This window comes from Aspergillus candidus, assembly GCF_002847045.1.
Source record: "Aspergillus candidus strain CBS 102.13 unplaced genomic scaffold BDW47scaffold_16, whole genome shotgun sequence".
Taxonomy (NCBI): domain Eukaryota; kingdom Fungi; phylum Ascomycota; class Eurotiomycetes; order Eurotiales; family Aspergillaceae; genus Aspergillus; species Aspergillus candidus.
This window is the reverse complement of record NW_020194021.1, coordinates 184197-212167: the sequence shown is the minus strand read 5'-3', so window position 1 is coordinate 212167 and position 27971 is coordinate 184197. Positions and strand designations below refer to the sequence as shown.

At 52.1% G+C, this 27971-nt stretch overlaps 13 protein-coding genes across 13 annotated transcripts; 5 read left to right on the top strand and 8 right to left on the bottom strand.

Annotated features, from left to right (window-relative positions):
• Nucleotides 1-51: 51 nt before the first annotated feature.
• Nucleotides 52-1575, top strand: BDW47DRAFT_104053 (alpha/beta hydrolase). Its single transcript, XM_024812240.1, has 3 exons — nucleotides 52-667; nucleotides 735-1052; nucleotides 1116-1575. The coding sequence occupies exons 1-3, from the start codon at nucleotides 128-130 to the stop codon at nucleotides 1371-1373; spliced, it is 1116 nt and encodes a 371-aa protein (XP_024672998.1). The 5' UTR covers nucleotides 52-127; the 3' UTR covers nucleotides 1374-1575.
• Nucleotides 1576-3947, top strand: BDW47DRAFT_104052 (class II fumarate hydratase). Its single transcript, XM_024812239.1, has 7 exons — nucleotides 1576-1704; nucleotides 1763-2041; nucleotides 2177-2221; nucleotides 2288-2325; nucleotides 2411-2526; nucleotides 2582-3599; nucleotides 3657-3947. The coding sequence occupies exons 2-7, from the start codon at nucleotides 1796-1798 to the stop codon at nucleotides 3841-3843; spliced, it is 1650 nt and encodes a 549-aa protein (XP_024672997.1). The 5' UTR covers nucleotides 1576-1704; nucleotides 1763-1795; the 3' UTR covers nucleotides 3844-3947.
• Nucleotides 3948-4166: 219 nt separating this feature from the next.
• Nucleotides 4167-5477, top strand: gup1 (glucosamine 6-phosphate N-acetyltransferase). The gene is made up of 2 exons (XM_024812238.1): nucleotides 4167-5080; nucleotides 5155-5477. The coding sequence occupies exons 1-2, from the start codon at nucleotides 4568-4570 to the stop codon at nucleotides 5242-5244; spliced, it is 603 nt and encodes a 200-aa protein (XP_024672996.1). The 5' UTR covers nucleotides 4167-4567; the 3' UTR covers nucleotides 5245-5477.
• A 21-nt stretch (nucleotides 5478-5498) lies between these two features.
• BDW47DRAFT_104047 (40S ribosomal protein eS30) lies at nucleotides 5499-6824 on the bottom strand. The gene is made up of 4 exons (XM_024812237.1): nucleotides 6729-6824; nucleotides 6468-6642; nucleotides 6077-6181; nucleotides 5499-5969 (listed from the first exon to the last, which is right to left on the bottom strand). The coding sequence occupies exons 2-4, from the start codon at nucleotides 6525-6527 to the stop codon at nucleotides 5943-5945; spliced, it is 192 nt and encodes a 63-aa protein (XP_024672995.1). The 5' UTR covers nucleotides 6528-6642; nucleotides 6729-6824; the 3' UTR covers nucleotides 5499-5942.
• A 419-nt stretch (nucleotides 6825-7243) lies between these two features.
• BDW47DRAFT_104044 (60S ribosomal protein eL24) lies at nucleotides 7244-8553 on the bottom strand. Its single transcript, XM_024812236.1, has 3 exons — nucleotides 8405-8553; nucleotides 8094-8237; nucleotides 7244-7869 (listed from the first exon to the last, which is right to left on the bottom strand). Exons 1-3 carry the CDS (start codon nucleotides 8453-8455, stop codon nucleotides 7591-7593), a joined length of 474 nt encoding a protein of 157 aa, XP_024672994.1. The 5' UTR covers nucleotides 8456-8553; the 3' UTR covers nucleotides 7244-7590.
• Nucleotides 8554-8926: 373 nt separating this feature from the next.
• BDW47DRAFT_131083 (uncharacterized protein) lies at nucleotides 8927-10714 on the bottom strand (the record flags this gene model as incomplete). Its single annotated transcript, XM_024817240.1, has 7 exons — nucleotides 8927-8977; nucleotides 9095-9439; nucleotides 9497-9639; nucleotides 9793-10265; nucleotides 10327-10413; nucleotides 10444-10611; nucleotides 10662-10714. 7 exons carry the CDS (start codon nucleotides 10712-10714, stop codon nucleotides 8927-8929), a joined length of 1320 nt encoding a protein of 439 aa, XP_024672993.1.
• A 130-nt stretch (nucleotides 10715-10844) lies between these two features.
• BDW47DRAFT_104043 (E2 ubiquitin-conjugating protein UBC13) lies at nucleotides 10845-12025 on the bottom strand. Its single transcript, XM_024812235.1, has 4 exons — nucleotides 11783-12025; nucleotides 11632-11720; nucleotides 11438-11569; nucleotides 10845-11376 (listed from the first exon to the last, which is right to left on the bottom strand). The coding sequence occupies exons 1-4, from the start codon at nucleotides 11833-11835 to the stop codon at nucleotides 11201-11203; spliced, it is 450 nt and encodes a 149-aa protein (XP_024672992.1). The 5' UTR covers nucleotides 11836-12025; the 3' UTR covers nucleotides 10845-11200.
• Nucleotides 12026-12240: 215 nt separating this feature from the next.
• Nucleotides 12241-17224, top strand: BDW47DRAFT_104040 (Mtc5p). Its single transcript, XM_024812234.1, has one exon. It carries the CDS (start codon nucleotides 12671-12673, stop codon nucleotides 17030-17032), a length of 4362 nt encoding a protein of 1453 aa, XP_024672991.1. The 5' UTR covers nucleotides 12241-12670; the 3' UTR covers nucleotides 17033-17224.
• Nucleotides 17225-17406: 182 nt separating this feature from the next.
• Nucleotides 17407-19929, bottom strand: BDW47DRAFT_104039 (putative MFS drug efflux pump). Its single transcript, XM_024812233.1, has 7 exons — nucleotides 19560-19929; nucleotides 19410-19488; nucleotides 19096-19311; nucleotides 18669-19048; nucleotides 18245-18617; nucleotides 18059-18189; nucleotides 17407-17959 (listed from the first exon to the last, which is right to left on the bottom strand). Exons 1-7 carry the CDS (start codon nucleotides 19716-19718, stop codon nucleotides 17546-17548), a joined length of 1752 nt encoding a protein of 583 aa, XP_024672990.1. The 5' UTR covers nucleotides 19719-19929; the 3' UTR covers nucleotides 17407-17545.
• Nucleotides 19930-19938: 9 nt separating this feature from the next.
• BDW47DRAFT_104037 (PaaI family thioesterase) lies at nucleotides 19939-21658 on the bottom strand. The gene is made up of 3 exons (XM_024812232.1): nucleotides 21207-21658; nucleotides 20399-21037; nucleotides 19939-20342 (listed from the first exon to the last, which is right to left on the bottom strand). Exons 1-2 carry the CDS (start codon nucleotides 21624-21626, stop codon nucleotides 20660-20662), a joined length of 798 nt encoding a protein of 265 aa, XP_024672989.1. The 5' UTR covers nucleotides 21627-21658; the 3' UTR covers nucleotides 19939-20342; nucleotides 20399-20659.
• A 236-nt stretch (nucleotides 21659-21894) lies between these two features.
• Nucleotides 21895-22919, bottom strand: BDW47DRAFT_104035 (uncharacterized protein). The gene is made up of 2 exons (XM_024812231.1): nucleotides 22667-22919; nucleotides 21895-22584 (listed from the first exon to the last, which is right to left on the bottom strand). The coding sequence occupies exons 1-2, from the start codon at nucleotides 22697-22699 to the stop codon at nucleotides 22366-22368; spliced, it is 252 nt and encodes an 83-aa protein (XP_024672988.1). The 5' UTR covers nucleotides 22700-22919; the 3' UTR covers nucleotides 21895-22365.
• A 305-nt stretch (nucleotides 22920-23224) lies between these two features.
• BDW47DRAFT_104032 (putative iron-sulfur cofactor synthesis protein (Isu1)) lies at nucleotides 23225-24481 on the top strand. Its single transcript, XM_024812230.1, has 3 exons — nucleotides 23225-23482; nucleotides 23571-23864; nucleotides 23916-24481. Exons 1-3 carry the CDS (start codon nucleotides 23335-23337, stop codon nucleotides 24077-24079), a joined length of 606 nt encoding a protein of 201 aa, XP_024672987.1. The 5' UTR covers nucleotides 23225-23334; the 3' UTR covers nucleotides 24080-24481.
• A 601-nt stretch (nucleotides 24482-25082) lies between these two features.
• On the bottom strand, nucleotides 25083-27683 carry BDW47DRAFT_104031 (ABC1 kinase family protein). The gene is made up of 4 exons (XM_024812229.1): nucleotides 27157-27683; nucleotides 26491-27095; nucleotides 25862-26437; nucleotides 25083-25805 (listed from the first exon to the last, which is right to left on the bottom strand). The coding sequence occupies exons 1-4, from the start codon at nucleotides 27585-27587 to the stop codon at nucleotides 25555-25557; spliced, it is 1863 nt and encodes a 620-aa protein (XP_024672986.1). The 5' UTR covers nucleotides 27588-27683; the 3' UTR covers nucleotides 25083-25554.
• Between the last annotated feature and the right edge of the window lie 288 nt (nucleotides 27684-27971).

Below are 27971 nucleotides of genomic sequence, written 5' to 3'. Positions count from 1 at the left end.
TCGTCATCTACAGTTTGCCGTCAACCTTCTCTACCCTCATTTTGATTGATAATATATTCTAAGCACAAGCCTACAAACCTCTAAGTCTCACTAATTAGTGACATCGACCTGACTCAGGTATCTCACCATGACTGTGACACAGGACCATCCAGCAGGGAATCCGGATTTGCATTCTCTCCGACCCAAGGCCATCATTCAGCCGCTCCACAATAGCATCCCCGAGGAGTTGCTCACTCGTTTTGACCCAGTCTACGTGGAACACTACAATAAGTACAACGCCGGACGATTGCATACGCACGAGGTGCCCATCGAGGAATTTAGAAAGAACCCTGCGAAGTACTTGACGGCTTACGGCCGGGCGGCAGGCCCGGATATCCACCGCATCACCGAACAGAAATGTCCCGTGGAGGGTGGGGAAATCCGAGTCCGGATCTTTGAGCCCGCCCCGGTTCTGGATGAGCAGGGGGTTCCCCGGAAAAGGGCCGCGTACCTCAATTTCCACGGTGGCGGATGGGTGTTTGGAGACCTGGGAGCCGACCATGATTTCTGTAAACGACTGGTGCATGGTCTTGATGGACAGCTGGTAGCTATCGATGTGGACTATCGATTAGCCCCCGAGAACCGATATCCGATCCCGGTGGATGATTGCTGGGCAGCGTTTAACTGGGTCAGTGGACAACCCCATTATCATTTAATTCCGACATGCGGATCCATTAACGGCTAACCCCATGCAGGTGCGGTCTGAGAAGGCAGAGGAATTCAACATTGACCCGGATCGGATGGCCGTGGGAGGCGCCTCGGCCGGAGGGCACTTGGCAGCGGTGATCGGCCATCTCTGCCGTAACGCCGGCATCCCACTCGGCTTGCAGGTCCTCACGGTGCCCGTCTGTGACCTGCATAGCATGTTCACTCCGGATGGGCAGTTCGATCGCGAGAACTGCCCCTACGAGTCGTACCGCGAGATGGAGTTCACGGTCGCGCTGCCAGCAGCTCGAATGGCATACTTCCACCGACATTTCCTCGGGGTGCCCCGACCCGCTCCGTCGGACGAGGTGAGATCCACACACCTAGCACGCCTAGCACCCTTCCGGCACCTCAAACTGACCGACCTTTAGGATTGGAAGATTTCCCCCATGCTGGCCCCCGATTTCTCGGGCTTGGCACCAGCGCTGGTGGTCACAGCTGAAATGGATCCCCTTCGCGACGAAGGACAGTTCTACTATCAGAAACTGAAGGCTGCAGGAAATCGGGCGGAGTTGATGGGCGTGCCCGGGATGCCCCACACCTTTGTCCACCTGGATGGGATTTTGGCGGGAGGACAGCGATACAACGAGAAGGTTATCGACGCGATCCGGCGGGAGTTGATACGGTAAAATAGAAAAGACCTCCGAGTACTCTTGAGTCTTGATAAAGAGAGAATCCGAGTACGGAGGTACAGAGTAGATCATGGCTGAAAGGAAGTTAAGGGTAGATCTCTCACCGCCTGCCGTATACGACAGACCGGGAGAAATCGGCAGGCGAAGACCGGAGGAAGAACGAGCAGTGAATCTTTGCCTGGATTTCCCGCTCTCTGCACTTTTCTTCTTTCTGGTTGCTTCTTGAACTTAACTTCCTAAACGACTTCATTGTCGCCTTCTTCTTCTCTAGACCTCTTTCACCTACTTTTTCTGAATTTTCTCCCCTCCTTATACTCCTAATAAATTGGTATACAACACCGAATCTTCAATTGGTTGGCGAATTAGAGTACTAAAGGTGAAATTATACCCAGGGAAAAAAACACGCGCTTGTCGTCATCATGCTACCCCCCTCATCTACCCGAGTTGTGGCACGATCCATGGCCTCATTGACACATGTGGCTTCGCGCTCGACTACCGCCGGCTCCCCCGCAGTTGCTCGCAATGCCTTGGCTTGCGCTGGTCGCTTCCCCGCTTCGCTCGGTAGTCGACACATGCTGAGCAATAGCCGATCCCTCCATCAGTTCCCCCGCTTCCAGTCTTTGACCAACACCAACAAGAGAGCTTTCAGCACAACTGTCACTATGGTGAGTCGCTTGTCACCGTTGAGGTCGATCTGATCGGCTGGAGTGTTGCTTGAACGGTTCAAAATACACGAGGGTGCATGGTTGCGTTGGAAATGGAAGACCTGGAGAACATGGCTGACGCGGTCGGGGTCCTAGTCGTCTAGCCACCGTGCGGAAACCGATGCTTTCGGTGAAATCCAAGTAAGTGGCTCAATTCATACTGAAATACGTCGACTGGCGATGGAAGCTGACTGTCTCCTTATCTAGGTCCCCTCGGACAAGTACTGGGGTGCGCAGACTCAGCGGTAAGGATTACAGCCCCGATCGCCTGGAGATACACTCGTGGCTCTACAAGAACGCGATTTGGAGCGGCGATTGACAGTAAAACAGCTCCCTGGGCAACTTCGACATCAACCAGCCTCAGGACCGCATGCCCGAGGGTGTCGTCAAGGCCTTCGGTATCCTGAAGGGCGCCGCTGCCACTGTGAACATGCAGTTTGGCCTTGGTAAGATGTTTCCGACCTTCTTTCCACCCCTTCTCAACTGATCAATTCGCGACAGACCCCAAGGTTGGTGAGGCGATCAAGCAGGCCGCCGCCGAGGTCGCCGAGGGTAAGCTGCTCGACCACTTCCCTCTGGTCGTGTGGCAGACCGGTTCCGGCACCCAGTCCAACATGAACAGCAACGAGGTCATCTCGAACCGCGCCATTGAGATCCTGGGTGGCACCATGGGCAGCAAGAAGCCCGTCCACCCCAACGACCACGTCAACATGTCCGCCTCGTCCAACGACTCCTTCCCCACCGCGATGCACATTGCCGCCGTCCTGGAGCTCGAAGGTGCCCTGCTGCCCTCGCTGAAGAGCCTGCGCGACGCTCTCCAGGCGAAGGTCGACAAGTTCCAGGAGATCATCAAGATCGGCCGTACCCACCTGCAGGACGCCACTCCCCTGACTCTGGGCCAGGAGTTCTCCGGCTACGTCGCCCAGCTCGACCGCAACATCGAGCGTGTCGAGAACAGCCTGCCCCACCTCCGCTTCCTCGCCCAGGGTGGTACCGCCGTCGGTACCGGCCTGAACACCTTCAAGGGCTTTGACGAGGCCGTTGCCGCCGAGGTCACCAAGATGACCGGGACCGAGTTCAAGACGGCCCCCAACAAGTTCGAGGTGCTGGCCGCGCACGACGCCGTGGTCGAGGCCTCGGGCTCGCTGAACACTCTGGCCTGCTCTCTGTTCAAGATCGCGCAGGACATCCGCTACCTCGGCTCGGGTCCCCGCTGCGGTCTGGGCGAGCTGGTGCTGCCCGAGAACGAGCCCGGTTCCTCGATCATGCCGGGCAAGGTCAACCCCACCCAGTGCGAGTCGCTCACCATGGTGTGCGCCCAGGTCATGGGTAACCATGTGGCTGCCACCGTCAGCGGCATGAACGGCCAGTTCGAGCTGAACGTGTTCAAGCCGGTGATGATCCGCAACTTGCTGCACAGCTCGCGCATCCTGCGCGACGGCATGAAGAGCTTCGAGCGCAACCTGGTGCACGGCCTGGAGGCCAACGAGCAGCGTATCAGCACTCTTCTCCACGAGAGGTATTTTCCTTCTTTCCCTACTGTAGAATTCTATTGAATCTTCGCTAACTCTTCTAGTCTGATGCTGGTGACCTGCCTGAACCCGGTCATTGGTTATGACATGGCCTCCAAGGTGGCCAAGAACGCGCACAAGAAGGGCCTGACTCTGAAGCAGAGTGCGATGGAGCTGAAGGCTCTCAGCGAGGAGGACTTTGACAAGCACGTCCGTCCGGAGCTGATGCTGGCTCCCAAGGAGAAGAAATAGAGGACTGTGTTTGGTTTAGCGACCCTTGAAAATTATAGCCTATAGCCTGATAGTTTTGTATATTGAGACAATCATTGTATTTTATTTATCTACTTATATCTTCCAGATCATTCTGATCGGGCTTGTATTTTTTCGGCGATAAATAATTGAGACTAGTGGGTCTATTAATAGAATACAATACAAATAAAAACAAGCATATCGACAAGGGGTTCGTCGGACAGGAACCCCTCCAATAACCCAAGGAATGTGGCAATCAACACCCCCAGTATCTCCTCGGGTATGTATGTATCCAGAGAAGCGAAAGGGATTAAAATAGACACCGAGTGTGGCAGGGCAGGAGACAAGTCAGTGGGAGGAAAGAGGGAGAAATTCCCCTGTCTCAGCCGGGCCCTCTCCGATCCATTGGACGGGATGAGACTAACCCTGTTCGTTCATGTAACTTATTCGATTCTTTTAGCCTGGAGGGACCTATTTATCGATCTGCTGGTGCTGTTTTACTTCTTTTTCTTCCTTCCTTCTTTCTTCTTTCTTCTTGTTAGTTTAAGTTCATCATCACTGTCCAGTCATTCGTTCTATCATTGTTTGAAACGTATTGGTTTCAACTGCATAAGTGACTATTCACCCCGCGATAGCCTCAGCTTGCCGACCCTGAATCTGCCTGATTCCCTCAACAACACTCGACACCTCGACACTCCTCTACACAGAAAACAAAAACAAAACCATCATGACCAACATCAACGCAATCACCCCTCCCACCCCGGAGTCATCCATCCCCACCCCCGACAGTCATACACCCCCCTACAACACCCCCGCAACCGCCAACCCGCCCAAAGAAACCCCCCTCTTCTCACCAACCCTCATCTCCCCCCAAGTAACCGCCGAACTCCCCCAAGACTACACAATCCGACCCATCCGCCGCTCCGACTTCCACCGCGGCTACCTAGACGTGCTGCGCGTGCTCACCACCGTCGGCGACATCAGCGAAGAGCAGTGGAACGCGCGCTTCGACTGGATCTGCTCCCGCAACGACGAGTACTACCTGCTTGTCATCTGCGACGGGGAGGGCCGGGTCGTCGGCACGGGGAGTCTGATTGTGGAGCGCAAGTTTATTCACTCGTTGGGATTGGTGGGCCATATTGAGGATATTGCGGTTGAGAAGAATCAGCAGGGGAAGAGGTTGGGGTTGAGGGTTATTCAGGCGCTGGATTATGTTGCGGAGCGGGTGGGGTGTTATAAGGTTTGTCCCTCTCCTTTCTTATATTTTCGTCTTTCAGTATTTGAGGGTGGGAAATGCTAATTAGATCGGTATAGACTATCCTCGACTGCTCCGAAATTAACGAGGGTTTCTACATCAAGTGCGGGTTTAAGCGGGCGGGTCTGGAGATGGCTCACTACTATTGATTTGATCATACATTCTGCGTTGATTCGTCTGAGCTTGCTGGCGTTGTTTATTGTCTGTTTACTTCATACACTGGTTTTGTGTGCGGGATTGAGTATACAGTGATTCGATATAGAATATCTGCTGCATGTGTTGTTCGGGGTTGGGGTGCCGTGAGATGGGTCCAACATAAGTGAGAATAGTGAGATACTTACATACTAGTATACTAGATAATATGAACATTTATTGGCTCGTTGTTTTTAGTAGCTTTGGAAAGTTGAGTCAATCTGTAGTTAGCTTTCGTTGATACGAGCCATTTATGCACAAGTCACCTGCTTGACGATTGTACCCTCCAAAAGTATAGGGGCACAAACCAACTTCAGACTACTCCAGCCTCCTCCAGACTACGACATTCAAAGCAAATATTGACTGACTCCGACAAATAATTCCCATTCGAAATGCATTGTTCAAGCCCATTATCTAGTCATGAAGCAGCCCTCCCCAACCTTTCCAACCAAGTTCGAGTTCCTTCCGGGTATATTCCGTCCGGGGAGTATTCCCGTGAAACAACCATACTGGCGAAAGAGCCTTCTGGCCTTCAACCAGCGTAACAAACAAAACTTGATCCAGATGATGATGACGATGATGGAACCGTCGTATGGGGGTTTCGCTCGGTCGTTATTGCATCATCTTATGTCGCGCGTTGGAAGATATGGAGAATTTAGGCGGCGCCGGGGTTGGGGTTCATCTGGTGTATGTTAGGGTCTGTTTTTATGGGAGTTCAAAACAACCAGAGGTGCGACTCGGCACTTCAAATGAAACGCCCGCTGATCCCCCTTCTGGTTGATAACGCACCTTGCGCTTGCCACCGGTCATGGTGACGTTGACGAAACGGCGAGTGTACTTCAGACGCTTCATGGCGCGGCCCTTGGGCTGCTTCTTCTTCTCCTGCTTGTCGACCTGTTTATCAAAGATAAGTCGTCAGCTTTGGTTCGTTTCGCTTGATCGTCCGTATATCGCGATATCCATCCGGCGTTCGTTGATTTCATCCATTTCAACCGAATCCATCCCATCATCTCAAAATCGAATCATTCCATCTCGTAACTTTTCCCACTTCAACCGCCCGCCCTGTCTTCATTCCAAAACCATCCCGAAATTTTCCAAGGTCGTCCGTCGAAGTGGCGATATCGTTCATCTCGGAGAAAACGCCCAAATAGGACACAGAAAGAAAGGGGAAAAAACCAACCTTAGGAGTCGCAGACTTGACCTTACCCGCACGGGCGAGAGATCCGTGAACCTTACCCATGGCTGCTGGTGATGTGAAGCTTGTCGGATCGAAATGGAGGAAAGGTGGTTGACTGAGTCGGAGCTTGAAGGGGAAGGGGAGGCAGATTCAATCGTACTCTTGTGGGCAAACCGCGCTAGTTGCGCCGTAAGCGAGGCCGGATGGCGAGAAATTTCCTCCACCGCCTGCTGGATAGGGAGATATTTGCTGAGTCAGACTTACGTTGCGGGGTGGTTTGGCGCCTCAGGCAGGATTTCTTTGTTTTATCTAGTCAAGGTGGACTTTTAGAGAGAGGGAGATTTGAGAACTGCTTTGGAGATTGACTTGGGGTAGAGGATGTTCTTCATACTACAGGTTTTATTCATATATTATCGGCGTCTCTTTCTATACTTCCCCAGCGTTATTGTATGCTTGAGGCTGCGGCGGCTCAGTCGGCGTCCCGAAATGGCTTAGTGTAGGTTTGAGCCCTAGTGTGATACGATCTGGTATTGTAATTACGACATAGGATGGTTTGTCCATGACTCCATGCGCTACTGGGCTGAGAGTCAAGCCGATGATGACATGTGCCTGTATGGCTAGTTTGATATCACGGAGTCTTATATATGGATACTACTCGTGTAGTCTACTATCGTAGGAGTATTGATGCTTGCGACATAGAATCTCATATTGAAACCAAGAGAGTGAGGACAGCGAGAAATAGGACCTCCAAGTCAGACATGAAGGTCCCATACTCACTACGAGTATCAAGTGATAGAGTCTATTAAACTCCAACCCAGTGGATCTACAGGCCCAGAACGGCTCGAGCAAAGCTAACTTATCATATCACATCCATTTTTTTGGTTCCATTTCCTGGTGATATACCATTGGCGCGTAATGATAAAAGCCTATCTGAGACCATGCGGGATTCTCGTCCGCAAAGAACCCATCGCTCGTACGCCGATTTGTTTGCATAAAAAGTTTGTGAGGGGAATACAACACAAATTTCCAGCTCCGAAGAGTCCTTCCCAAATCCAACACACAAACGCAGACCACGCTTTCACTTCCCTACTCCCCAGCCCCAAGCCAGACCGTTCAGAGTACCATCTTAACGAGACTTGGCGGCGACCTTGGGAGCAGAGCCCTTGGCACCCTGCTTGCTCTGGATGCGCTGGGCAGGCTTGGTGGCACCGGACTTGGCCTTCTCGGCCTTCTTGCGGGTCTCGGTGGCGGCCTTCTTCTCCTTGGCGTCCTTGATGGCCTGCTGGCGGGCGGCGGCACGGGCCTCGGGGCGCTGGTTGCGGCGCTCCTTGATCACATCGAGAGAGGCACCGACGATACCACGCTGGCTCTTGACAGCACGGCGGGTACGCTTCTTGGCAACTTCCTGTTCGCAGAGTAAAATATCCCGTCAGCAAACATATCCTCCCACTTTCCAAATCAATAGCGATGGTCCAGCCACGATTCCCAGCGTGAATCAACAGAGTCGACGTGTCTCGTTATCCTTTTCGTCTGCTGACTGTGTCCTCCTCCGACAATTGTTGATCCATTCCTTTCGAAATCGTGGCAAACCATATAACTCGAGGGGATTGAAAAAAAGGCGGTACTGACTTCAGAGATACCCTTCTTGTGCTGGCGACGGTACAGGACAGTCCAGGAGATGCGGCGGGGGTTCTTGCGCTGGAGGAAGAGGGATTCGGACTTTCCCTTTTGGAAGCGGAAGATCTTGCTGTCGCCACGGACGAACAGCTTACCCTGCAATCATTCAAAAAATATGTCAACGATCTACCCCAATAATTCATGCGTGAAGACAGAGCAGCATCCCTCCCACGATAGGGAGGTCACATCTTGAAGATTCGAGGGTGTAATCAATTTGTGGCGGAAGCGTCCGGATAGCGCTCTTGGAAAGGGGTAAAACGCACCTTTCCAGGGTAGATCTTCTGACCGCTGAAGGAATCGTCGTAGGTACGCATCTTGAATGTCGGTGATGCGCAGCCGGTCTTGACGAGGTAGTGTCGGTTGGCGTTGGGTGGTTTGAGTCGAAGCGCTTCTCTACCGGCGAACTGGTGATGGGGACCGGGCACAATTGTGGTGCGGTGCGGAGCCTCGCTAAGCGGGACACGTGATCGCTTCTGCCCTTGGCCGGCCGGCCCCCGTCACTCTTCCTTCTACTATGCAACTATGTATAGCGTGGTAATTATAGATAGTAGATTTTACCGTTTTTTTCTAGAAATTGCCAGATTGATCTGGTATCATTATTTTCTGGATTTCACGCAGCATATTGCGCCCAGCTTTAGGCGGTGATTTCCTTTAATGGGTATCTATGTTCGTCGCCGTATCGTCCGCAGTAAATACTAGCGGGTATGACCTCTCGGGCATGTCTCTCATGTTCCACCTCTTGCCATAGACATGCGTTTCCTCTTAATGAGACTGTCTCTCATGTGTCAATCTATGCTGTACCAGTCGCATGGGCACCAGGGGTCGGGTTTGCATGCCTAAAGCAGACAACGTCAACACTTCCACGCCAGTAAATGCACCTGGTATAAGCCAGAGAACACCGGGGCAGGTAATACCTTGCATTGAACATCACGGCATATCCCATTGGGACATACGCCGGCACAGTTGGAGCACACATATCTGCCGCAGCCGTACCACTCACTGCACAGGGAGAAAGTGCCCACGTTCCGGATATGAGGGCCCAAACTCTCAATAGTGTCTAATACCGTCTTCGACTGGCGAGCCGTTTCGGAGCTGGGCTGGGCAAAGACCGCTGCGCGACGAGCGTTCTCATAGATGCAGCATGCGGCGCCGCAGACTGGACAGTCGCCACGGCAGTTGGTGCACCTGAGATACATCGCGCTCCGGTTTTTGATATCCTGCATGGTCTCCAGCACCTTGAAGTCTTCAAGTGACTGAGCTTTTACTTCAGTTCCAGTCACAGTGCGGATATAGTCGACCTGGGTTTAGTCTCAGCTTGCGTTTGGGCATGGGAGGGAGATCGCAGGGAGATGTACCAGTTCCTGGAATGCGCTCTTGCCTGGCTCTTCGAGATCCCTCGTTTTAATCGGCTTCTTTGCCCTTGGTGATACATCAGGACTGGCAACTTCGCTCATCGGTCGAGGATGCGTAAAGTAATCCAGGTCGACAAACATATAATCTAAAGCGGGGTACCATCAGCTTTGGGACAAACCCCTCATGACCCTCGTTGCATGCACAATAAGAGCCCTACCTTGCGACGGAGCGACATATCTCACGATCCTGGAAGGAGAAGGTGGCGCAACGGAACGCCTCTTCTTCTCTCCGCTCTTACCCCTCTTCGCTTTGGGGCTTGATTTCGTGCTGGTATTTCCTATACTCCCGGTGAAAGTGGTGACAGAGTTAGACCGCAGCGAACGAGATAGTTCAGCGTGTCCCGATGAAAAGCTCTGCCAGCTGGCCCTGTCAGAACCAATCGAGGCCTTTGAGTTCGAGGCGAACGACCGAACGCGCTCCCTCAGCGAACGTCTCTTCGATGGTGAGTCCTGCTTGGTTTCGATATGTTCGGTCTCAGGCTGCTCGTCATGTTCCTGAGGGGTTTTTTTCGGGGCGAACTCGATCGCCGACAGCGAGAGCTCAACATCGTTGCTCTCTATGTGAAACGCAGCGTCGATGTGCTTCGTGAGGTCATCGGTAAACCTGCCCAGCTCTACTTCGCTGTGTGTGGCGGCCGACTGTCTGTTCCCGACTGGCAGCGAGTGCTTTCCGCCCATATTGTCTGGTTCGATTCCAGGGAGAACACAGGAACTGAAGAACCCAGTTAGCTACAAAGCCGTACGTAAATAGAACATGAATGAGTTGTTGGTACCTGGCATAGCTGCGACGGAACCCATCGCCACAACTGGCTCTGTCAGACTCCTCGTAATTCTCGTCATCAGCCTGCATGACGAATGTGCTGTTATTGTTTGCTTTGCGGGGGGTTTACGATGATTCGAAGTATTGGATGTTTTTGAAATAGACGGCTGATCTTGGGAGTGAGATTCGAAACCCTGTCCACCCACCAAGCTTAGAGTACAATACGAGGAGACCCTTGTTATCTGGAAATGGGACAGTTCTGGGAGGGACTCCAGTGAATGATAATATCTTGGTGTGTCTAGACCCCAGATAGGTAACTCTCTGCTTATACTTGGGATTCAAACATACTTCTTTCTCCTCTTCGGGTAATAAGTTTCACATGAAATATGCACTGACGGCATTACCTTGGTTGATTATTGGTTTCAGCCCAGCCGCAGCAAGCGGAGTTAGGGCCTTGTAATGTTTGTACCAAACCATGCCTACTACTACAGGGAAACAAACGATATACAGGTAAAAAGGGGAACACTGTAATTCTATAGAAAATGTGTCTATTGAAATCTCGAACCGTAGCATCACGTCGCGGGGGGTTATACATATAGGACTGGCTGCAAGACGAGCAATTGTCCTTCCGCGCCCTTGAGCCAAAGGGGTAACAAAGCAGGCCGAACAGCTCTGAAGTATTTAGGATCGAAGCTTGAAAGCATATCTTCTTTCGCATAAACGTTATAGATTGGTCCCCAAGTGTCAGGAAGGCGATCCAAAATGGCAAAAGCCGCAATGCTCGTAGCCGCCGAATATTCAGTGTTACTTCATGGTCACATCACAGCGTGTTCGCTCACAATCTTATCATCATTCAAGACGAACGTCATGGCTCTGTCCATCTTCGTTTAGGTCATCGCATGGGTCCGCGTCCATTCCTTGGCAGTCTGGATCGCTGCAGGCTCATCCTCCTTCCACCGTTGAGCAACGTCGTTAGCAAGCGGGTCATCGGGATTCGGCGCACCCAGCAAAGCCTGGATGGAAAGCAGGATCGTTCGAATTTGCAAGGCAGGCGACCAGTTATCTACAGTAGCATCGGCCAGTCAGTATGTGCCCAGAATTCCGGGAACGCTTGAGAAACATACTCTTTAACACATCCAAGCAGATACGTCCAAGACGATCGATGTTGGGGTGGTAGATCTTGGTCAGGAAACGGATCTTGGGCGGAGTCATGGGATAGTCTTCCGGCAAGAAGAGCTCCAGACGAAAGATCCCCCCTGGAAGTAGAGACAATCAGTAACCACTCCGTCATTGAAACCCCCCCTTTTGAGTTATTTACCTTCATAGGGAGACTGCGCCGGCCCGTGGATTGATACATCGAAGTATCGCAGGTTCTCTTCATGAGGCACGGCGTTGATACCGGGAACCCTAGAAGTAAGGACGTATTAGCTGGTTACTACTACCTATTGTAATGATTGGGTTCAACTCACGGCTCCGCCATAAGGCGCTCAGTTTCCTTTATGATTCTCTTTGGCAACGCCATGATGTCCCGTTCAAATGCAGACGTAAGCCGGGGAAGAAGTAAATGTCTCGTCGTGACCCCGCGTTCGGGCAATCCAAAGTGGGCCGGTAATTTCGGCCCCGTACAGTCTGATAAGGCACAACGAAGCCTCCAAATCGATTTGAACGGATGGATATCAAGGAGTATAAGATATCGAGAGCGCCAGCCACAGGGCAGATTGGGGAGAGTGATAACAGAGACCATCAAACCGCGGCCATTACGACTGAGGGGCTCAGGCTTTGAACCCGTCTCACCGCCTTCCCCAAACGTCATCGAGGACGGCAGCCACGCTAGTCCCGATATGGACTGGTTCAGGTCACTGGGTCTCCCGCCATTATCTCCCACGACGTCAGTTTATTGACCTGATTGCGGAGAGGCACCGTGAATCGGGACTCGCTCGTTCAATCAGCACACCTGTTTGTTTCTTGAAGGTATATTATACCTGTTCTCCATCACTATCAGACAGTCATTTGTCTCGAGGTAGATGGGGATGGTTCACACGCATTAACGTCCATTGGCTTAGATCGCGTCGAACCCCTACTCGGTTGCTCCAACTCTAGCTGGTTGATGTTACTACGCGCAATGTGTTCGGACAGTCGCCCGAGCCCATCCACCTCGCAAAATTGATGAGCCTGCTATAGATGTCTTCGAGATGAAAGCGTCATATCGGACTCCCAGTGATCACTCCCTAATGTCTGGATTGAGCGTCTGAAACCCAACACCTCGTTGAGGCGTCCTTCGGTTGGAGGCGACTGGTCCTCCATACTGAACCAAACAAAAACTATTACTCCAGGCTTTAATTCCGCAAGTCACAACAATGGCGGACCTTACAGAACCTCGGCCGTTGACGTCGGCATACGAAAGCCCGACTTTCGGGGAGGATAGTTCCTTCCATGTGGAACAACCCGTGGGTTCGATGTCAGTCTCGCCCTGCGGACGGGATGTGGTATTGGCCTCGAAGGAAGGACTCCACATCATTGACTTGGATTCGCCATACTCCCCGCCTCGATACCTCCCTCACCATACACCATGGGAAGTCGCAGATGTTCAGTGGTCACCGTTTCCCGCTCGAGACTCTTGGGTGGTGAGTACGTCAAATCAGAAGGCGCTAGTGTGGAATTTGGGCATGAAGTCCTACCAAAACTCCATCGAGCATGTCCTGCACGCCCACACTCGAGCGATCACCGATGTCAACTTCTCCACCCACCACCCCGATGCCCTGGCGACCTGCGCTGTCGATAGCTTTGTCCACTGCTGGGATTTGCGACTTGCGTCACGCCCTGTCATCTCATTTTCCGATTGGTTTGCTGGTGCCACTCAGGTCAAATGGAGCCGACAGGACCCCAACATCATTGCCAGCTCGCATGATCGGTTTCTACGGATATGGGACAAGAGAAAGGGGACGTACCCGATCAGATCTATCGAGGCGCACAACACCAAAATCTATGGGGTTGATTGGAATAGGGTTCGTCCAGGGGCACTTGTGACATGCTCTTTGGATAGAACCGTCAAGTTTTGGGATTACACTGTCGAGGGGGATGTCCCCGAAAAGGTCATCAAGATGCCTTTCCCAGTAAGGCGAGCTAGGAACACCCCGTTCGGATGGGGTGTGTTGGCCATGCCACAGAGAGGAGATGGTGACCTGCATTTATACAGTCGCAGGGTTGAAGAAGGCATTGACACTGACGAAGACGTGTCTCCGGTTCATAGCTTTCCCGGACACAAAGGCCAGGTGAAGGAGTTCGTTTGGAGAGCGCGCGGGGGTGAGACAGATAGACTCGACGATCGAGACTTCCAGCTCGTATCTTGGGGTACCGACCGTGAACTCCGTCTGCACAAAGTTGGCCCCGAAGTGTTGCAAAAAGTTGGATACGAAAAAGGGAAATCGTACGCCCCGAACATGAAAATAACACGCAAGGGTGCCGTTTATAGATCATTCCGGGACACAAATGCTCATCAAGAGTTTGATGACTTGGAGTCCATCCCGTCTGCCTTCCAGGCCGGTGCGCCTCAACCCTCGATTGGCATGGGGCCGAACACCATTTCAGTCCCATACCCTCGTGGCTGGAATCAGCGAGGCAACGCAGATTCGAGGGTGGGGATGCAGGGCAGGTCGAACTTCCGGGCCGATACCAACCCAATCTCCTGGATGCGGGGTGTGAAGATATCTGGATGGGATATTGAGACCCTGGGAGATGAGATCACTCATGTGGGCGAGAAATTTACCAAAGTTGCCTTTGAGTCCGTTGATGTCAGGCAGCGGAAAGCCACCATATCCCTCCATGGACCTTGGGGTGTTGATGGTGCCTCCCTTTTCCTCAAGGTGGATATCAAATTCCCCGTTGATTATCCGAAGGCGTCGACGCCCGCATTCCGCGTGCAAAAAACCACCGGCGTCACGGACCAGCTGACCGATAAGATAATCGCCGAGCTCCGGACAATTTCCGAGACCTACCTTTCCCACGATCGAGGGTGTCTTGAAGGCGTTGTCCGCTATCTCTTGGGGGAGAGCAGTCTGGAAGAAAGCATCGCATGGATCTTGGGTGAGACTGCTGAAACGGTCAAGTCACCTGTCAATGGCGAGATCGACGGAGACGAATCTAGTGATGAAGACGAGGTTGGCTTGTCCCACAGTCAGGAGCTTGGAATGAGCTCCGAACTCCTTCGACCGGTCAATGCGAATGTGAACGTCCCTGTAGCCAAGGTATGCGGTGCGCTATGGTCGAACGATGGCCGTTTGGTGTGCTTCTTTCCGTCTAAAAAGGACAAATCGGCTTCTCTGTTGGAGAACCTAGGGTTCAAGGAGATGACGAGACTGTCGAGAGCCGATAAAGTCTTTGAGGGGTTTGGTCGTTTGCAAACGAATTCTCCAGGGCCTCGGCCCACTGGAACGATTACGAGCACGGATGATGGTACATCTGACTACTCTGACGATTCGGACGCTGAATCCTCAAGCTCTTCGGGGTCCTCTGGTATATTGTTGGGACTTCAGCACCGATTTCCAACGCCCCAAACGTGGCGCAGTGCCGGTAGCATGGGACTCTACCGACCACGCTCTACAGATAACTCCCAGAGATCTACTGCGGGGGCTATGACTTCCAAATCCTCTGAGCCTCCGCAGAACATGATCTCAATCCACGATTTAAGTGACCTGCTTCCCTCAAAACGCGACCTAGCAAGAAAGTACCGCATTTGTGGGAAGGGCACCGATGTATGTGCCCATAATTGTTCTGTGGCCCTCGATCATGGCTATCATGAACTAGCCCGGATCTGGGGTCTGCTTAGATCAATCTTGCATAACTCCAAGGAAGCCATTCTCCCTCCTGACCCAGAAAATGCCGAGACCAAATATCTCATGCGAAGGAAGGACAGCGCTGTGGACTTGAGCTACGACATGAACACTAACCAACCTCCGAAAGAACCATCTAATGGGATGGTTTCATGGGGTGATCATCCTTTTGGAAGCCGGTGGCTCATACCGGCTCTTTTTGAACATTTTGAACGGAATGGCGACGTGCAGATGGTCGCAATGCTATCTTGCATACTATATGAACGCAGTTGCGAAGAAACCCGCCCGCCGGAGCGCGTGCGCCACAGAAAATCAGCATCAAGACGACTAGACCCCGGGACTTTCCCAATGTTCATTCATTCCCAAGCAGGCTCGCAGAACAAGCCTCAAACAATAACGCCGCCCGGCGCCACACCGAAAGATAGCCATGCCACGTCTGTCACCCAAAGTTCCGCACGCTCTTCCTCCGAAAATTGGCGGGCTGATTCCACGCCTCCATATTCCACGGGCACAACTCCTCCCGTTCCGACTCGTTTCCCAACTACCGGAGCAGAGAGGAGGGCTATGAGTCAGACTGTGTCTATCGCTGCTTCTCCTGACCAGCAGTCGCAGCCACGTAGTGGGTCAGGGCTCGGCTCTGTACTGGCTTCTTCCCTTTCGCGCTCCTTCACATTTGGGCCCTCGTCGGCCTCGCCTCCAGGACACGCCTTGTCCAGGAAAAAGCAAAGCCCGGGCGGTAGCCCTAACGCCAATCCGGGCACATGGGGAACGAATGCCTTTGCCGCGAAGCCAGTGACAGCAGTTCCAGAATATCTCACTACATCCACTGCGCTCACTTCACGAACGCATTCCGACAGCGGAAGCGACAGGGCACAAGTTTCCAAGCCCGCAGGAAGGCTTCAGGTGAGACTGAAGAATCAAGGCGCTTTTGACTGTGATGGAGGGGGTTCACGAAACTCGTTCATTGATGCCAGCAAAGAGCGGTTATACCGCGCGTACCGTGTAGCATACGCTCACATGCTCTCAATATGGGGTTTACCGGTACAGCGCAGCGAAGTCCTAAAGATCGGCAGAACCAATAATCCAGGCAGCGTCCCATGGCGCCCCAGGGCCCACAAAGACTCGTTCTCGTTCTCCAGTCTCCCCAACCGGCCATCCACCGCCCCAGGCACCGGTCGCGCCGAGGGACTAGAAATCCAAAGACACTGCAGCGGGTGCGGAAAGGCCCTCCAGGTATCCATCTTCTCGACGCAAGCAATGGCAGAAGAGGCCATCAGACACCGAATCAAGGGCAACACCCTACCACCCACCTGTCTAAACTGCAAACCCAAACACGCGCTCGCCTTCAAACTCCCCTGCATCATCTGCGGCGAAGTAGTCGAAGGCATGCTAATGCCCTGTCTCGGCTGCGGCCACGTCTGCTGCTTCACCTGCCACGCAGGCTGGTTCTCCACAGCCACCACCACACCAACCTCCAATAACGACGACGCCCCCGCCCAAGACGCAGAGTACTGCCCCAGCGGCTGTGGCTGTCGCTGCTCCGAATACGCCGTCACAGACATCGCCGCCCCCTGGAGTCCCTCCTCCCCAACCCTAAGCAGCGACAACAACGGCGGCAACAACCCCCTCAACCGCACCACCAACCGCAACAATAGCAACCGCCGCTCCGACGGCTCCAGCCGAAACGGCGACATCCTCGCCGCCAACGTCGGCCAGCACGAAGATGACCTCGACCACTGGCAGGCGAGTCCGTTTGCGTCGCTGGCGAGAGGTCTCGGGGGTGGATTGAGTCGGGGTTTGCGTGCGAAGGACGAAAGACGCAAGTCAAAGCCGGCTAGTGCTGCGAATTTTGTGCCGAGGAAGACGGCACTGAATCAGGTTGAGTATTGATTTGGCTTTCATCTTTTTGTGTGTGTGTGTGGATTTGGCGAGTGTATGTTGTTGTTGTTAATGGTTGTATGTTGTTTATTTACTTGTTTTTTTTTTTGGTTGTTTGCTTGTCTGTTTTATATACCCCGATGCTTGCGTCTGTTTTGGACGTGGGATTTATTTATACTTGTATTATTAGGAAGGAAGGTGGTGGGATTTTAATAAATGTACAACACTGTTATTTATGTTAATATATGTATCTCACTGCAAACACCAATACGAGTGACTGATAGGTACAGTAAAAAGTAAATAACTTCTTCCAAAGAAAGTTTAACCATAGATTTTTTTCATAAAAATAAAAAGATCAATAGAAAAAAAAAAAGGAATAATGCCCACGGCACCATCTCCCAATATACAGATCAAATCGCAAACGCCAAAACCAAACAGACACATACCTCAGCAACGGTTGATCCATACTCAATACACTCAAAATTAGCAACCTCAAATTGCCACACAATAACAGACAAAACAGCATCAATGCATAACAACAGCCACATTATCATTCATGTAATCGCCAATATTTTCCAAGAACAGCGCAGCGATGATGCTAACCCCTCCAAACCCAATACTAGCGTAATACACCCACTTGTAGCTCTCGGCATAGGCGATCCGCCCCGCAGTGACGACCGCGTTGTAGGCGGCTTCGTTGCCTGCGATGCCGGGGATGTGGCGGAGTTCGTCGAGGAGGGACGCGCCTGTGAGTTCGACGGCTTCGGCGATGTAGGTTGTGTTGGTGATGTGGAGTTTTGTGAGCATGACGCCGCCGATGTAGTGTGTGGCGCTGGGGATGAATTTGGAGATGAAGATGTTGTAGTAGATTGTGTAGCCGATGCTGCCGCCGACGACGCGGATGGAGAGGGTGAGGGCGGAGATGGTGGCGATTAAGTCCTGTTGTATTTTGTAAGTTCACCATTTGTTGCTTTTATCTTGTTTGTTTCACTCCCGGAGGGGAGAGAATGGGGGATTGATATGGAGTGATGGACTCACGTCTGGACAGATGATAGTGGTCATGATCGAGGCTGGGACGACGATCCCACCAATGCCGAGTCCGGCGACGATGAGGGGACCCCAGACTTGGTACAAGTTATCGAGTCGAGCGACCGCGAGAGCACCGCATCCTTAGATTCCTGTGAGTATTGGTTTGCATTGGGGGGTCTCTGCTTGGGATCATACCTGCTGTCATGAGAACGCTACTGATAATCAACAGCTCCTTGTTGCGGCCGCGGAACACACTGAGCAACCACAGCACGATACAAGCACCACCCATGATCCCAAAGCCAATGGGAAGACTGCGCACGCCCACGGCCACAGGGTCATGACCGTACACGTTGAACGACTGCGTAGGCCAGAACATGATGACGGAGAAAAAGTTGGCACCCGAGATGAAGGTGATGACCAATGTTAGGCCCAGAGTACGAGGCTCTTGCTTCAAACGACCTGGGAAGATCGGGTATTGGGCGCCGTAGACTTCCCAGAGGCCAAAGGCAACCAAGAAGGCGAATCCGAGGATGAGCGGTGCAAGAACATGGGCAGATGTCCAGTCGTACTGTGAGCGGCGTCAGCGCCTGAGGACCAAGTACACGGGAGGCAAATGTACCTGATATCCACCCCATTGCATGCCAGCCATAAACAGGATCAAACCAACAATGCTGAGGAAGCCACCGATGAAATCGATGCGTTTAATCGTCTCCCATTTGTTCAGACCTTCCGAGTTAGCGCGAGGAGGCGGAAAGTAAAACAGGATCGTGACCAGCAGGCCGAATCCACTCCACGCGCCGCAGAATGCACCGACGTAGCGCCAACCACTGTGGGCGGCAATAAGCTGCGCCCAAAGGACGGATGGGCAAAACGGGACAATGGTGAAGATCAGGATAGACACGTATTTGCCCCGGAGTCTGGTTGGCGCCATTTCGGAGGTTGCAGCCAGGGCTGTCAATTCATTGACACCGGCACCGGCGCCTGCAATTGCCATGCCGGCTGAACTAGGTCAGCTAGGCAGCGAAAATGCTAGGGGTCAAAAATACCAATAAATATATTCATCGTATTTGCGGTGCTGCTGACTATCATGCCGATGCAGACGAGGGAAGCCCCAATGATGGCGACATATCGACGACCGATCAGATCCGATAGGGAACCAACAAATGGACAGACACCAGCAAGACCTAAAAGGTTTGCCAGAACAAACCAGACCCATCTATCTGCCCCGCCAATGCTTGCGTAGATATATGGCGGAATACCTCCTGTGATTCTGGTTAGAACGTTGATAGGAAGATATCGTCTTTAATCACGGAAGGACAGAAGAAAGGCGTTGGGAGATCTGATATAATTGTCAACCCACCGAAGAGATAAACTGGGATCTGACTGCCAGTCCATAGGAATGCCATCGCCACAAAGCCCATGAAGCGACGGAAGGTCATCTGACGGTAGAGAAATCACTGGTCAGCCACGAGCCTGAATGCAAACAAAGAAGCATCCGACCAGGACTCACAGGAACCTCTCCCCCAGGAAGTGCGGTTTCATCACTGTAGGTCTCCAAACCAGTAACCTCGTGGTGGCTATAGTTTTGACCCTTATCCGAAGCCGTTGGTCCCGATTGAAGCACCTTCTCCTCAGAGGGATTGCTGCTTGCACTATCTGCGATTCCCATGTTTGCTTTCTACAGCAGGGAAGTAAGAAGAGGAAGATAATAAGGGCAATGTGTTGGGCCGACGCTTAACCCGCACTGTGCTAGCGGTGAGTAATGTAGCAGAAAGACCAATATATCACCAGCTCTAGTCAAGTAGAATTATATATATTCTTTGTATCGTTTGAAGCTGGCGACGCTTGGCTATGTAGAAGAACAGCCCCCCCCCCCTTGATAATGACATGACGCCCATGCGTGGGTCTGAGCGTACATTCCAAAGCTCAATCGGCTGATGGGCCCGAAGACGACGCGTTTTAAATGCAACCGAGGCATTTTCTCAAACTCTGGTGCGATCAAGCCGTAAAGAGAGAATGCCGAATGCCGACCTTGAGGGACTAACAGGGTAAATTGTCCAAGTGGAGTAAGGTCGAAGGTGAGAAGGCGGGGGTGGAGAGCGTGGAGAAGGATCCGCCCCCAGTCAGTTTGTCTGTCCCGACCAATCGACGCTCTCTCTCCCCGACAAAATCCCGTCAAAACTTAAGCAAACACTAAGGTATGATAGCTGGAGTGAAACATGGACTACTGGGGTGGTCTCCTTTAAAATGAGGGTTGGTGTCCAACTGTCTCGGCTCACTTTTATTGGCCTTACTATTCCGGAGTTAGAAGATTGCCTGCAGTTTTAAATTTCTTAGCTATATACATACGATGCAAATCCAGGTTTCTATATATCATGTGCAAAGTTGTACCGGAAAGGAAGTTGCACATCAACCGCAGTTAAGGGCTTAGACATGAAGTGTAGTGCCCTGTGTCCTGGGCAATTTCTTTCCCGGGTTTTGTGGATTGTCGGGTGCGTAGTGGAAATTCCGAGAACACAACACAGACAGACGCCAGGAGTCTGGCCATCCCACGTGGCGTGGATAGCGTTTGCACCAGCAGAACCCGGGGCCATCGACAAGCGCGAGATCTCAGAAACGATCTCCGAGGGTCCGGAGTTCGTATTTCTTGGGAACCACAAAGAGGCCAGACGCCTGGGCACACACTTGACCCATGGGGTCGCGGACCTCACCCGTGACATAGGCCTTCCGATCGGTACTGCGTTCCTGGTCGAGCGTGGCGTAGAAGGTATAGAAATGACCGGAAAAGACAGGGGCCCGGTAGTTGATCTCGAGGTTCGCAGTGACCCCCGTACGCTCCGGAAGATGCCGTACCGCAGCACGGCCCAGATGCTCATCGATGATGGTGCCAAGAGCACCACCGTGGACCACTGTTGGCCAACCTTCGATGCCGGTACCCAGGTAGACGATGTTTACAGCCTTCTTCTCCTTGTCGTTCCAGAATATTTTCTATACGGGGCGTCAGTTACGAGGATAGAACGTCCCGAGGCTCATGGAGCGCCATCTGCCGGGATTCGGGCAGTCATCCGTTCGGCAGTTCGAATGTGCCAGCGAAGCCAGCCCTTCCTCCATACCGCCAGGGCTTGGCTTGGAAAAAGGTGAAACAGGTGGAACAAACCTGGAACGCCACTCCTCTGCTCCCCCGCAGCAAGCCAGACGTAAAGCGATTCATCTTGTCGTCATCTGAGTAGTTCACGTAGACGTTATCCTCGATGTAATCCGGGTCGTTGCGTAGTTTCTTCACGATGGGGAGCTGGTGTTCGTATACGTGATGGATGTCCTCCAATCGACGACGGTCCTCGTGGGATCCCGGTCGCGGGGGCGCGGAGACCTTCTCATCCATCCATTTTCCAGCGAATGATCCCAGAGTACCGAAGATGGCGGCGTAGACCAGGCGTCGCGGCCACTTGGATGGCTCAGTCGTGGGGCTCGGGGCGACAGAGCTGACGTTTCTGGAGGCTTGGAGCCTGGACCGCGAGATGGATTGAGGCGCAAGTAGCCGGAGCCGAGACTGTAAGACTCTGCGAGGACCAAACATCGTGATCACATCGCACTGCTGCACGAAGGGCCAGGAGAGGTGAGCGTTTGGGTTTGGAGTTCTTAATGAGGACGGAGTCTTGGCAACGGTCAGCGCGGCCAGGCCGAGGCTGTACAGTCAGAGCCTGAGGCAGTACATTATAGTCATCACGTGACTGACAGGGGCGGAATTTGAGGTATAACATTTATACATTCATGCTACATTCATGCTGGTCATTCTTCTACCATCTCAGGATAAGTCGGTTGATTACTAGGTACTACTACTCCTTCTGTCTCATGGCAATTATGTATTTTGGTCAAACGGCCACAGAGGGTGTCCCCTCCGAACAGACTCGTTCATTAGTGCTAGCTGATGCGACATAGGGAATACAACTGTGTGTGGTTCAACAGTCAAAATCAGTCTTCGATATGTAGACAACTATGGTCTTTTAGATGTGGTACTTTGCACAGTGAGACCGATGAACGACAGCATCTGGCTTTCCCGGAACTTGGCGGTTGCACTGATCCCACGGCGCAAAACTCCTAGGACCAGAGGCAACGGATCATGTTCTCCGCTCGATGAAAGAATATCCACAGACGAGCAGTCGTTGCATCCGGTCAAGTTTCCGTTCCATGAAAAGCCATTGCATGAGATGATTGCCCGCCTGGAACCACCAGACCCAGTCCGGAGATGCGCGCTTTCTCCCTAGCGAGAAGAACAAACATGTCCGGATAGAGTCAGAACAGCCAATCCCTCAAAGTCACTTAGTGCCACCTCGATTCTCTGCCTCGCGGCTCTCTTCGAGTGCCTTTTGAACCCAAGAGGGCGTGACTGCCTTGTCTGACGTCGGCTGCTTGTGGCGGATGTCGACAGATCCCGAAGAAGTCTGCGCTTCCCGGCGAGCGGTGTTTATAGAACTGACGCAGTAGGAGCACAGGATGGCGGCCATCGAAAAGGCAGCTATCGGGGCACTGAGGGACTGTCCATGTCACTGGAAAGTTAGCATCGGGCATGAAAGCTGAAGAACGGTCGAGATAGATCAGAAATCAACCATGACGTACCCCTGGTGTCCGTCCAAAGATCTTCCCCGCCATTTCTGCACAATTCGATGTTTTGCGACGAAACAAATGACCCCCGGAGAGAACCTCCTGCTACGTAATGCCGAGGATTGCAACGGAAAATCCAAAGATCCGGCCGCAGAATGGGGAAACGTTTATCAGATGGAGGCGATCAGCGTGTATTCTCGTATTTACCGGTCTCGCTTCGTAATGTGTGTTTCTGCTCCCTTTTGTTGGTCCGTCAGCATCTTCAAACCGGTTGAATACATCATATCCAGTCCACCAACAAATCATAGTGGAACTGCCATCACGAACCATAGATAACAGACCAGACAACTATTTGATACTAGACCAATTACGCAATAATCTGCCACATCCCACTTGACTAAGCCGGTGAAACATCCCTCAGTCAGGTCGTTATGTGTATGTATCTCCGAGGCCGGACTTATGGATGGCGACGGACTTACCCAAAGTGGTTTAGTGTAGACAGAAATGACTAACGTCTAAGTTAATCAATCAGTGATTTAATCTTTCTTCCTTAAAGGTACTAGAACCAACATCGCTACCTCGGGCATCTCATCTTTCTTCCAACCATCTCATCACCCACCTCCTATCTCAGACGACATCTATTCGATACCATCTCAAACAACACCGTCTTCATCACATTCATAATGTTCCGCCGTTTGGTAACAGTCGCTCCTCGCTCGGTGGGCACTCTGGTGTCGCCTCGCGTCACTCCGGCCCTTTCCGGCCTGCAATCCGCCACCCCCATCTCCAGAGTCGCCCCTGCCTTCCAACGGAGAGGATATCACGAGAAAGATAAGTAGCCTTGGGAGCCGGGATCGCTCAGCGATCTTTTTGGTTTCTTTTTATGTTTCGCCGCGAGGAAAATGCTGACCGCATGCACTGCTAGACCACTACAACAACCCCCGAAACGTTGGATCGCTGAAGAAGGGTGACGTTGACGTCGGAACCGGTCTCGTCGGCGCTCCCGCCTGTGGCGATGTCATGAAGCTGCAGATCCGCGTTGATAAGGATACCAACAAGATTGCCGAGGTCAAGTTCAAGACTTTTGGCTGCGGCAGTGCCATCGCCAGCTCCAGCTATCTGACTGAGTTGGTGCGCGGCATGTCTCTGGATGATGCTGGGGCAATCACGAACAACGAGATTGCCAAGGAGCTGTGTCTTCCTCCTGTGAAGTGTATGTTTCTCTTATTTCGTCTGTCAATTGACGACATGCTGACTGTACCAGTGCACTGCTCCATGCTTGCTGAGGATGCCATCAAGAGCGCCATCAACGACTACTACACCAAGAACCCCAAGGCGGCCAAGACCGACCTGGGCGGTACCGGCGCTCCTCTCCCCGACATGAAGATCGAGGTTGAGAAGACCGACGGTACTCCCGCCTCTTTGTAAATCCTGCAAGGAAGCATCTTAAAAGAACAAAAAAAGCAAAACACCTTAAAAAAAAAGAAAGCATGATACCTCTTGTCGATACCAGTTGAAGAGATTTTTTTTTCCCTTTGTTGAGAGTTGTATAGTTGCGCTCGTCGATGCCTATGGTCCAAATACCGGATGGCTGGAAAACAAGCGTGGCGAGTTTGTTTGATTGCATGGAACTTTTGGCGTCGTCATTCCAGTAGCAAGACTGATTTGGCTTCGATTGTATAAGTTTATCTCGTTTATTTCTTTCTTACGATTCTTTTTTTTTTTTTTTTCTTTTTTTATTTGTCTCGAAGCAAGGAAAGGCGACGTGATATATTTGAACAGCAGCGCTTACTTGTCACATTACTAGCTTAATTAAAAGCATTACGAGATAATCCTTATCTTCTACAGTAAAATAATGTTTAAAGAATTCTCAGAGAAGTAGTAGAGCTTGAAGACCACACGACAAGACAATATGCAGCACATGGAACTAACTGAGGGGCAGGGGAAGGGTCTGGAAACTATCTCTGCAGCATCACATTCATCGGGGTCGAGTACGTCATATCCTAGGTTTTATGCATGTTTACATGACCTCCAAATGACCAACTAGGAGTGGTCCTATACTATCTAAATCTCTACTTGATCAGCCATGCTCGACTTGGATACGTGGATACCCAACTTGAATAACATGCAAGGCTTCCCAGTATAAAGAAAAAAACTCTACTCAGACTAGTCGCCTATCCAAACAAGACCAAAGAAAAAATGATACTTCATATCTAGTACAGTATGTACAGAGGTGGTTTAATCCCTTTACCACAGGTCATCATGAAAAGATCAATACTCACAGTACAACAAGTACGCCTGCCCGACGTGACCTCAGTCTACCTAAATACTTACCTCATACTAATGTCGCGTCCTTTGCAGTATTGGTACTAGGCTATTGCAAAGACCAGCAGATGCTGTCACGATGACTACTAACAAATCCGGCACAGGCTATCTATCAATTAATATATTCGCCAATCTATCTATGTGTATAAATATATATAAATGTGTGGGATGTGCTCTGCCAGACCGCCAAATCCGGCCTCTATAGACAGACGCACACACTCATTCGACCTTGATATGTGTAGCCATCCACCGCAACAGCCTACCTGCCTACCTGCCAAGCAGCCTCAAATCATTGACGGGCAACCGTGTATAATAAACAAGAAACCCGAAGAACAGAGAGAAGAGAGAAACGCCAGCTGTGATACTGATGCTCAGACACAGATGCTCCTCGTGTATGTATTTCCCATCAGGTCGAGGTCTTGCTGTATCTGTATCTGTATCTTGTATCGTATATAGAAATTGTCGATGTTGTACATGTGGGGGTTGTCTAAACGGAAAGGAAATGAAAAGGAACCAAAAAAAGGGAAGGAAAGGAGAGGGAGGGGAAAGAAAAAGAATGAAACCATCGAGGGAGAAGATCATCCAAGCAATCCCAGTCGGCTCTTCAACGACAACACCGTCTCATACACGGAGAGCTTCAGCTCCACGCGCAGATAGCCAGCCCACGCTCGGAGGAATCGCAGAAAGTTAAACGGGCGGAGGACACCCCCAGTCGCGTTGATATCGTCGATTTGCTCTTCAAAGACCGTGCGCGTCGCATAGCGCGCGAGGATCAAGAACGTGCGCACTGGGCCCTGGCGGGTGTGGAGGTTCTCGTCGAGGCTGCGGGCTGGAGGACGTTAGTTGGGAGCGTACAGCATATATAGGGTTTTGATTATAACTTACTCAAATCATTGGTCTTCAGGATCAGCAGAATAACGCGAGGGACCTGACCCAGCAATTCCACCAGCTGTTGCAGCATGCCGTCGCTCAAAGCACCGGACATGTGCTCCCGCTCGGAGGCATCGCGCGTCGTCGAAACAATGTCTTTCTTTTGCAGAGCAGTGTAGTCCCGTCCGGTGATGGCGCTGGCAAACAGCGGGAACTGCTCGTCGGTGATTCCGGCCACCTTGCGCGAGTACTCGCGCATGTGGTCGACGTCGGATTCAATCACCGCCAGCCAGAGTTTGGCGTAGTTGCGGCGCAGGTCGGTGGGGATGTCGCGGTACAGCCCGTGGTCGTAGAGGATGATCTCGAAGTTGTGGCGGCCGCCGTTGGGATTCTTGCGGATGGCGATGTTTCCGCCGTGGGGGTCGCAGTGGAGGGGTGCGCCGTTGCCGAAGATCATCTCGTTGAAGACGTGGGCTAGTTGCGCGGATACCTCGTCGCGGTTGATCTGGTTGGCGTCTAGGGACTGAAGGTCGTCGGGACGGCAGCCGGAGATGAATTCCATGACGAGGATGCGCTGCTGAGACCAAATGACTGTGCTTGTTAGTACTTGCATATTGACTAACAGACACCGGGAATAAACAAACCATCGGGAATAACGACTGGCGCATCCGAGTGTTTCTTAAAGTACTCGCTAGCCCGCGTAGCATTCTGACCCTCCATACGGAAATCCAATTCCTGAGGCAGAGACAGGTCCATCTCGCGAGACAACCACTCGAGATCATATTCCGGGAAGAAGCGCTTCAGCATCGAAAACGTAAACCTAGTCAACGCAAGATCCAACGGGACCCACTCCGCCAGCGCGGGGTGCTGCACCTTGACAGCAACCTTCTGGCCCGTTTCCTTCAGCGTACCGATGTGAACCTGCGCGAGCGAGGCAGCACCGATAGGCACCGGGTCGAAATCCAAAAACAGCTCCTCGACGCGGTGGCCCGTATCGGCGAGAAACATCTGCTCGATGGACTCGATCGACGACACGGGGCATTTGTCTTGCAGCGGCACGAAGGTCGTCGTCCACTCCAGCGGGAGCAGATAGCCCATGCTACTCAGGTGTTGTCCCAGCTTAATGAATATCGAACCGTTCTTCTCCAAAACGCGGAGCGTCCGCTCCGCGCACCGCTTGTGGCATGCCTTGAGTATTTCGCTCCGTTCCTCGGGGGTCGACGTCTCTTGCTTGAGCTTAACTCGGTAACTAGATCGCAGCGTCAGCTAGATATCCCGAAATATAAACGAAATATAACTAGATCACCTACTCATTGATACAGACAGCTAGAGTCCCCACCACCCGTCCAGTCCTCGCAGCGGCCCGATAAAGATGCTGAGCCTGGTCCGAAAACACCACTGCGCCAACAACAATCGTTCCCCCAATGATAGCATATTTCAGCAATTTCCTTTGCGGCCGGTTTGATCCATGTCCATTATTATGCGCCTGTCCAGGTCCGGTGGTATTCGTCGAGTAAGACGTCGCATGTGACGTCGAAGGCCAAGGTGTTCGGGAGCGTCGCGCACACGCCCCAGTCCGTATTCCCAAGGTTCCGTTCGGGGGAGATACGAGCGGCGCAGGCGCAGTTTGAAAAGATCGAGTCCAGGGTGCAACGGTAGAGGCGTATCGTGGAAGTGTCGTCGTCGTCGCAGGGTCAAGCCGGGACGCCCGCAGCGCAGCCGAGCGGAGCGCCGCCCTCATGCCGAAAAGTCTAGTCCAGACCAACGTGTAAGATCAGGCTATGTAGCGGGCAGAGCGAGAATTCTTTCCTCCGAATCGGTCAACAGTGAGCCATTGTATGGCGGGCGGGAGAAATATAGAAAAATGGCGGGTGGCGTTGGGGAGAGAGGGAATAATTTGTTCGACAGGAGGAATAATTCCGAGAGTGAAAGTTGACCCACTGCGCGCTCTCCGTTTCGCCGCCTTCGCAACTCTTGCCCTTTTCCCGCATCATACTTTGGACCGAGGGTGTAGATTGGTATTACTATTGTAGGATTTCATGTTCATTAGGTTGATTCTTATTTATTCGTCAAATTTAGTACTTACAATCCTTCATGCATCGTGGATCTGTACTTTCCCCGACTT

Bases quoted from the DNA above. Each gene is read 5' to 3' on its own strand.
- BDW47DRAFT_104053 (XM_024812240.1), top strand. From the start codon at position 128: ATGACTGTGACACAGGACCATCCAGCAGGGAATCCGGATTTGCATTCT. The intron at 668-734 runs GTCAGTGGACAA...AACCCCATGCAG, and splicing joins GCTGGGCAGCGTTTAACTGG to GTGCGGTCTGAGAAGGCAGA. The intron at 1,053-1,115 runs GTGAGATCCACA...ACCGACCTTTAG, and splicing joins GACCCGCTCCGTCGGACGAG to GATTGGAAGATTTCCCCCAT.
- BDW47DRAFT_104052 (XM_024812239.1), top strand. From the start codon at position 1,796: ATGCTACCCCCCTCATCTACCCGAGTTGTGGCACGATCCATGGCCTCA. The intron at 2,042-2,176 runs GTGAGTCGCTTG...TCGGGGTCCTAG, and splicing joins TCAGCACAACTGTCACTATG to TCGTCTAGCCACCGTGCGGA. The intron at 2,527-2,581 runs GTAAGATGTTTC...AATTCGCGACAG, and splicing joins GAACATGCAGTTTGGCCTTG to ACCCCAAGGTTGGTGAGGCG.
- gup1 (XM_024812238.1), top strand. From the start codon at position 4,568: ATGACCAACATCAACGCAATCACCCCTCCCACCCCGGAGTCATCCATC. The intron at 5,081-5,154 runs GTTTGTCCCTCT...AGATCGGTATAG, and splicing joins AGCGGGTGGGGTGTTATAAG to ACTATCCTCGACTGCTCCGA.
- BDW47DRAFT_104047 (XM_024812237.1), bottom strand. From the start codon at position 6,527: ATGGGTAAGGTTCACGGATCTCTCGCCCGTGCGGGTAAGGTCAAGTCT. The intron at 6,182-6,467 runs GTTGGTTTTTTC...TTTGATAAACAG, and splicing joins TCAAGTCTGCGACTCCTAAG to GTCGACAAGCAGGAGAAGAA. The intron at 5,970-6,076 runs GTGCGTTATCAA...AACATACACCAG, and splicing joins TGACCGGTGGCAAGCGCAAG to ATGAACCCCAACCCCGGCGC.
- BDW47DRAFT_104044 (XM_024812236.1), bottom strand. From the start codon at position 8,455: ATGCGTACCTACGACGATTCCTTCAGCGGTCAGAAGATCTACCCTGGA. The intron at 8,238-8,404 runs GTGCGTTTTACC...GAATGATTGCAG, and splicing joins AGAAGATCTACCCTGGAAAG to GGTAAGCTGTTCGTCCGTGG. The intron at 7,870-8,093 runs GTCAGTACCGCC...CTCTGCGAACAG, and splicing joins ACAAGAAGGGTATCTCTGAA to GAAGTTGCCAAGAAGCGTAC.
- BDW47DRAFT_104043 (XM_024812235.1), bottom strand. From the start codon at position 11,835: ATGGCGTTGCCAAAGAGAATCATAAAGGAAACTGAGCGCCTTATGGCG. The intron at 11,721-11,782 runs GTGAGTTGAACC...CCTTACTTCTAG, and splicing joins GAGCGCCTTATGGCGGAGCC to GGTTCCCGGTATCAACGCCG. The intron at 11,377-11,437 runs GTATGTTTCTCA...ATGCTACTGTAG, and splicing joins CTGCTTGGATGTGTTAAAGA to ATAACTGGTCGCCTGCCTTG.
- BDW47DRAFT_104040 (XM_024812234.1), top strand. From the start codon at position 12,671: ATGGCGGACCTTACAGAACCTCGGCCGTTGACGTCGGCATACGAAAGC.
- BDW47DRAFT_104039 (XM_024812233.1), bottom strand. From the start codon at position 19,718: ATGGGAATCGCAGATAGTGCAAGCAGCAATCCCTCTGAGGAGAAGGTG. The intron at 18,618-18,668 runs GTACATTTGCCT...CGCCGCTCACAG, and splicing joins TGCAATGGGGTGGATATCAG to TACGACTGGACATCTGCCCA. The intron at 18,190-18,244 runs GTATGATCCCAA...CAGGAATCTAAG, and splicing joins TAGCGTTCTCATGACAGCAG to GATGCGGTGCTCTCGCGGTC.
- BDW47DRAFT_104037 (XM_024812232.1), bottom strand. From the start codon at position 21,626: ATGTTTGGTCCTCGCAGAGTCTTACAGTCTCGGCTCCGGCTACTTGCG. The intron at 21,038-21,206 runs GTTTGTTCCACC...CGCCCCGTATAG, and splicing joins GCAGAGGAGTGGCGTTCCAG to AAAATATTCTGGAACGACAA.
- BDW47DRAFT_104035 (XM_024812231.1), bottom strand. From the start codon at position 22,699: ATGGCGGGGAAGATCTTTGGACGGACACCAGGG. The intron at 22,585-22,666 runs GTACGTCATGGT...TGACATGGACAG, and splicing joins TCTTTGGACGGACACCAGGG to TCCCTCAGTGCCCCGATAGC.
- BDW47DRAFT_104032 (XM_024812230.1), top strand. From the start codon at position 23,335: ATGTTCCGCCGTTTGGTAACAGTCGCTCCTCGCTCGGTGGGCACTCTG. The intron at 23,483-23,570 runs ATAAGTAGCCTT...GACCGCATGCAC, and splicing joins GAGAGGATATCACGAGAAAG to TGCTAGACCACTACAACAAC. The intron at 23,865-23,915 runs GTATGTTTCTCT...TGACTGTACCAG, and splicing joins GTGTCTTCCTCCTGTGAAGT to TGCACTGCTCCATGCTTGCT.
- BDW47DRAFT_104031 (XM_024812229.1), bottom strand. From the start codon at position 27,587: ATGAGGGCGGCGCTCCGCTCGGCTGCGCTGCGGGCGTCCCGGCTTGAC. The intron at 26,438-26,490 runs GTTTGTTTATTC...TAACAAGCACAG, and splicing joins GCCAGTCGTTATTCCCGATG to TCATTTGGTCTCAGCAGCGC. The intron at 25,806-25,861 runs GTAAGTTATAAT...AACGTCCTCCAG, and splicing joins CCTGAAGACCAATGATTTGA to CCCGCAGCCTCGACGAGAAC.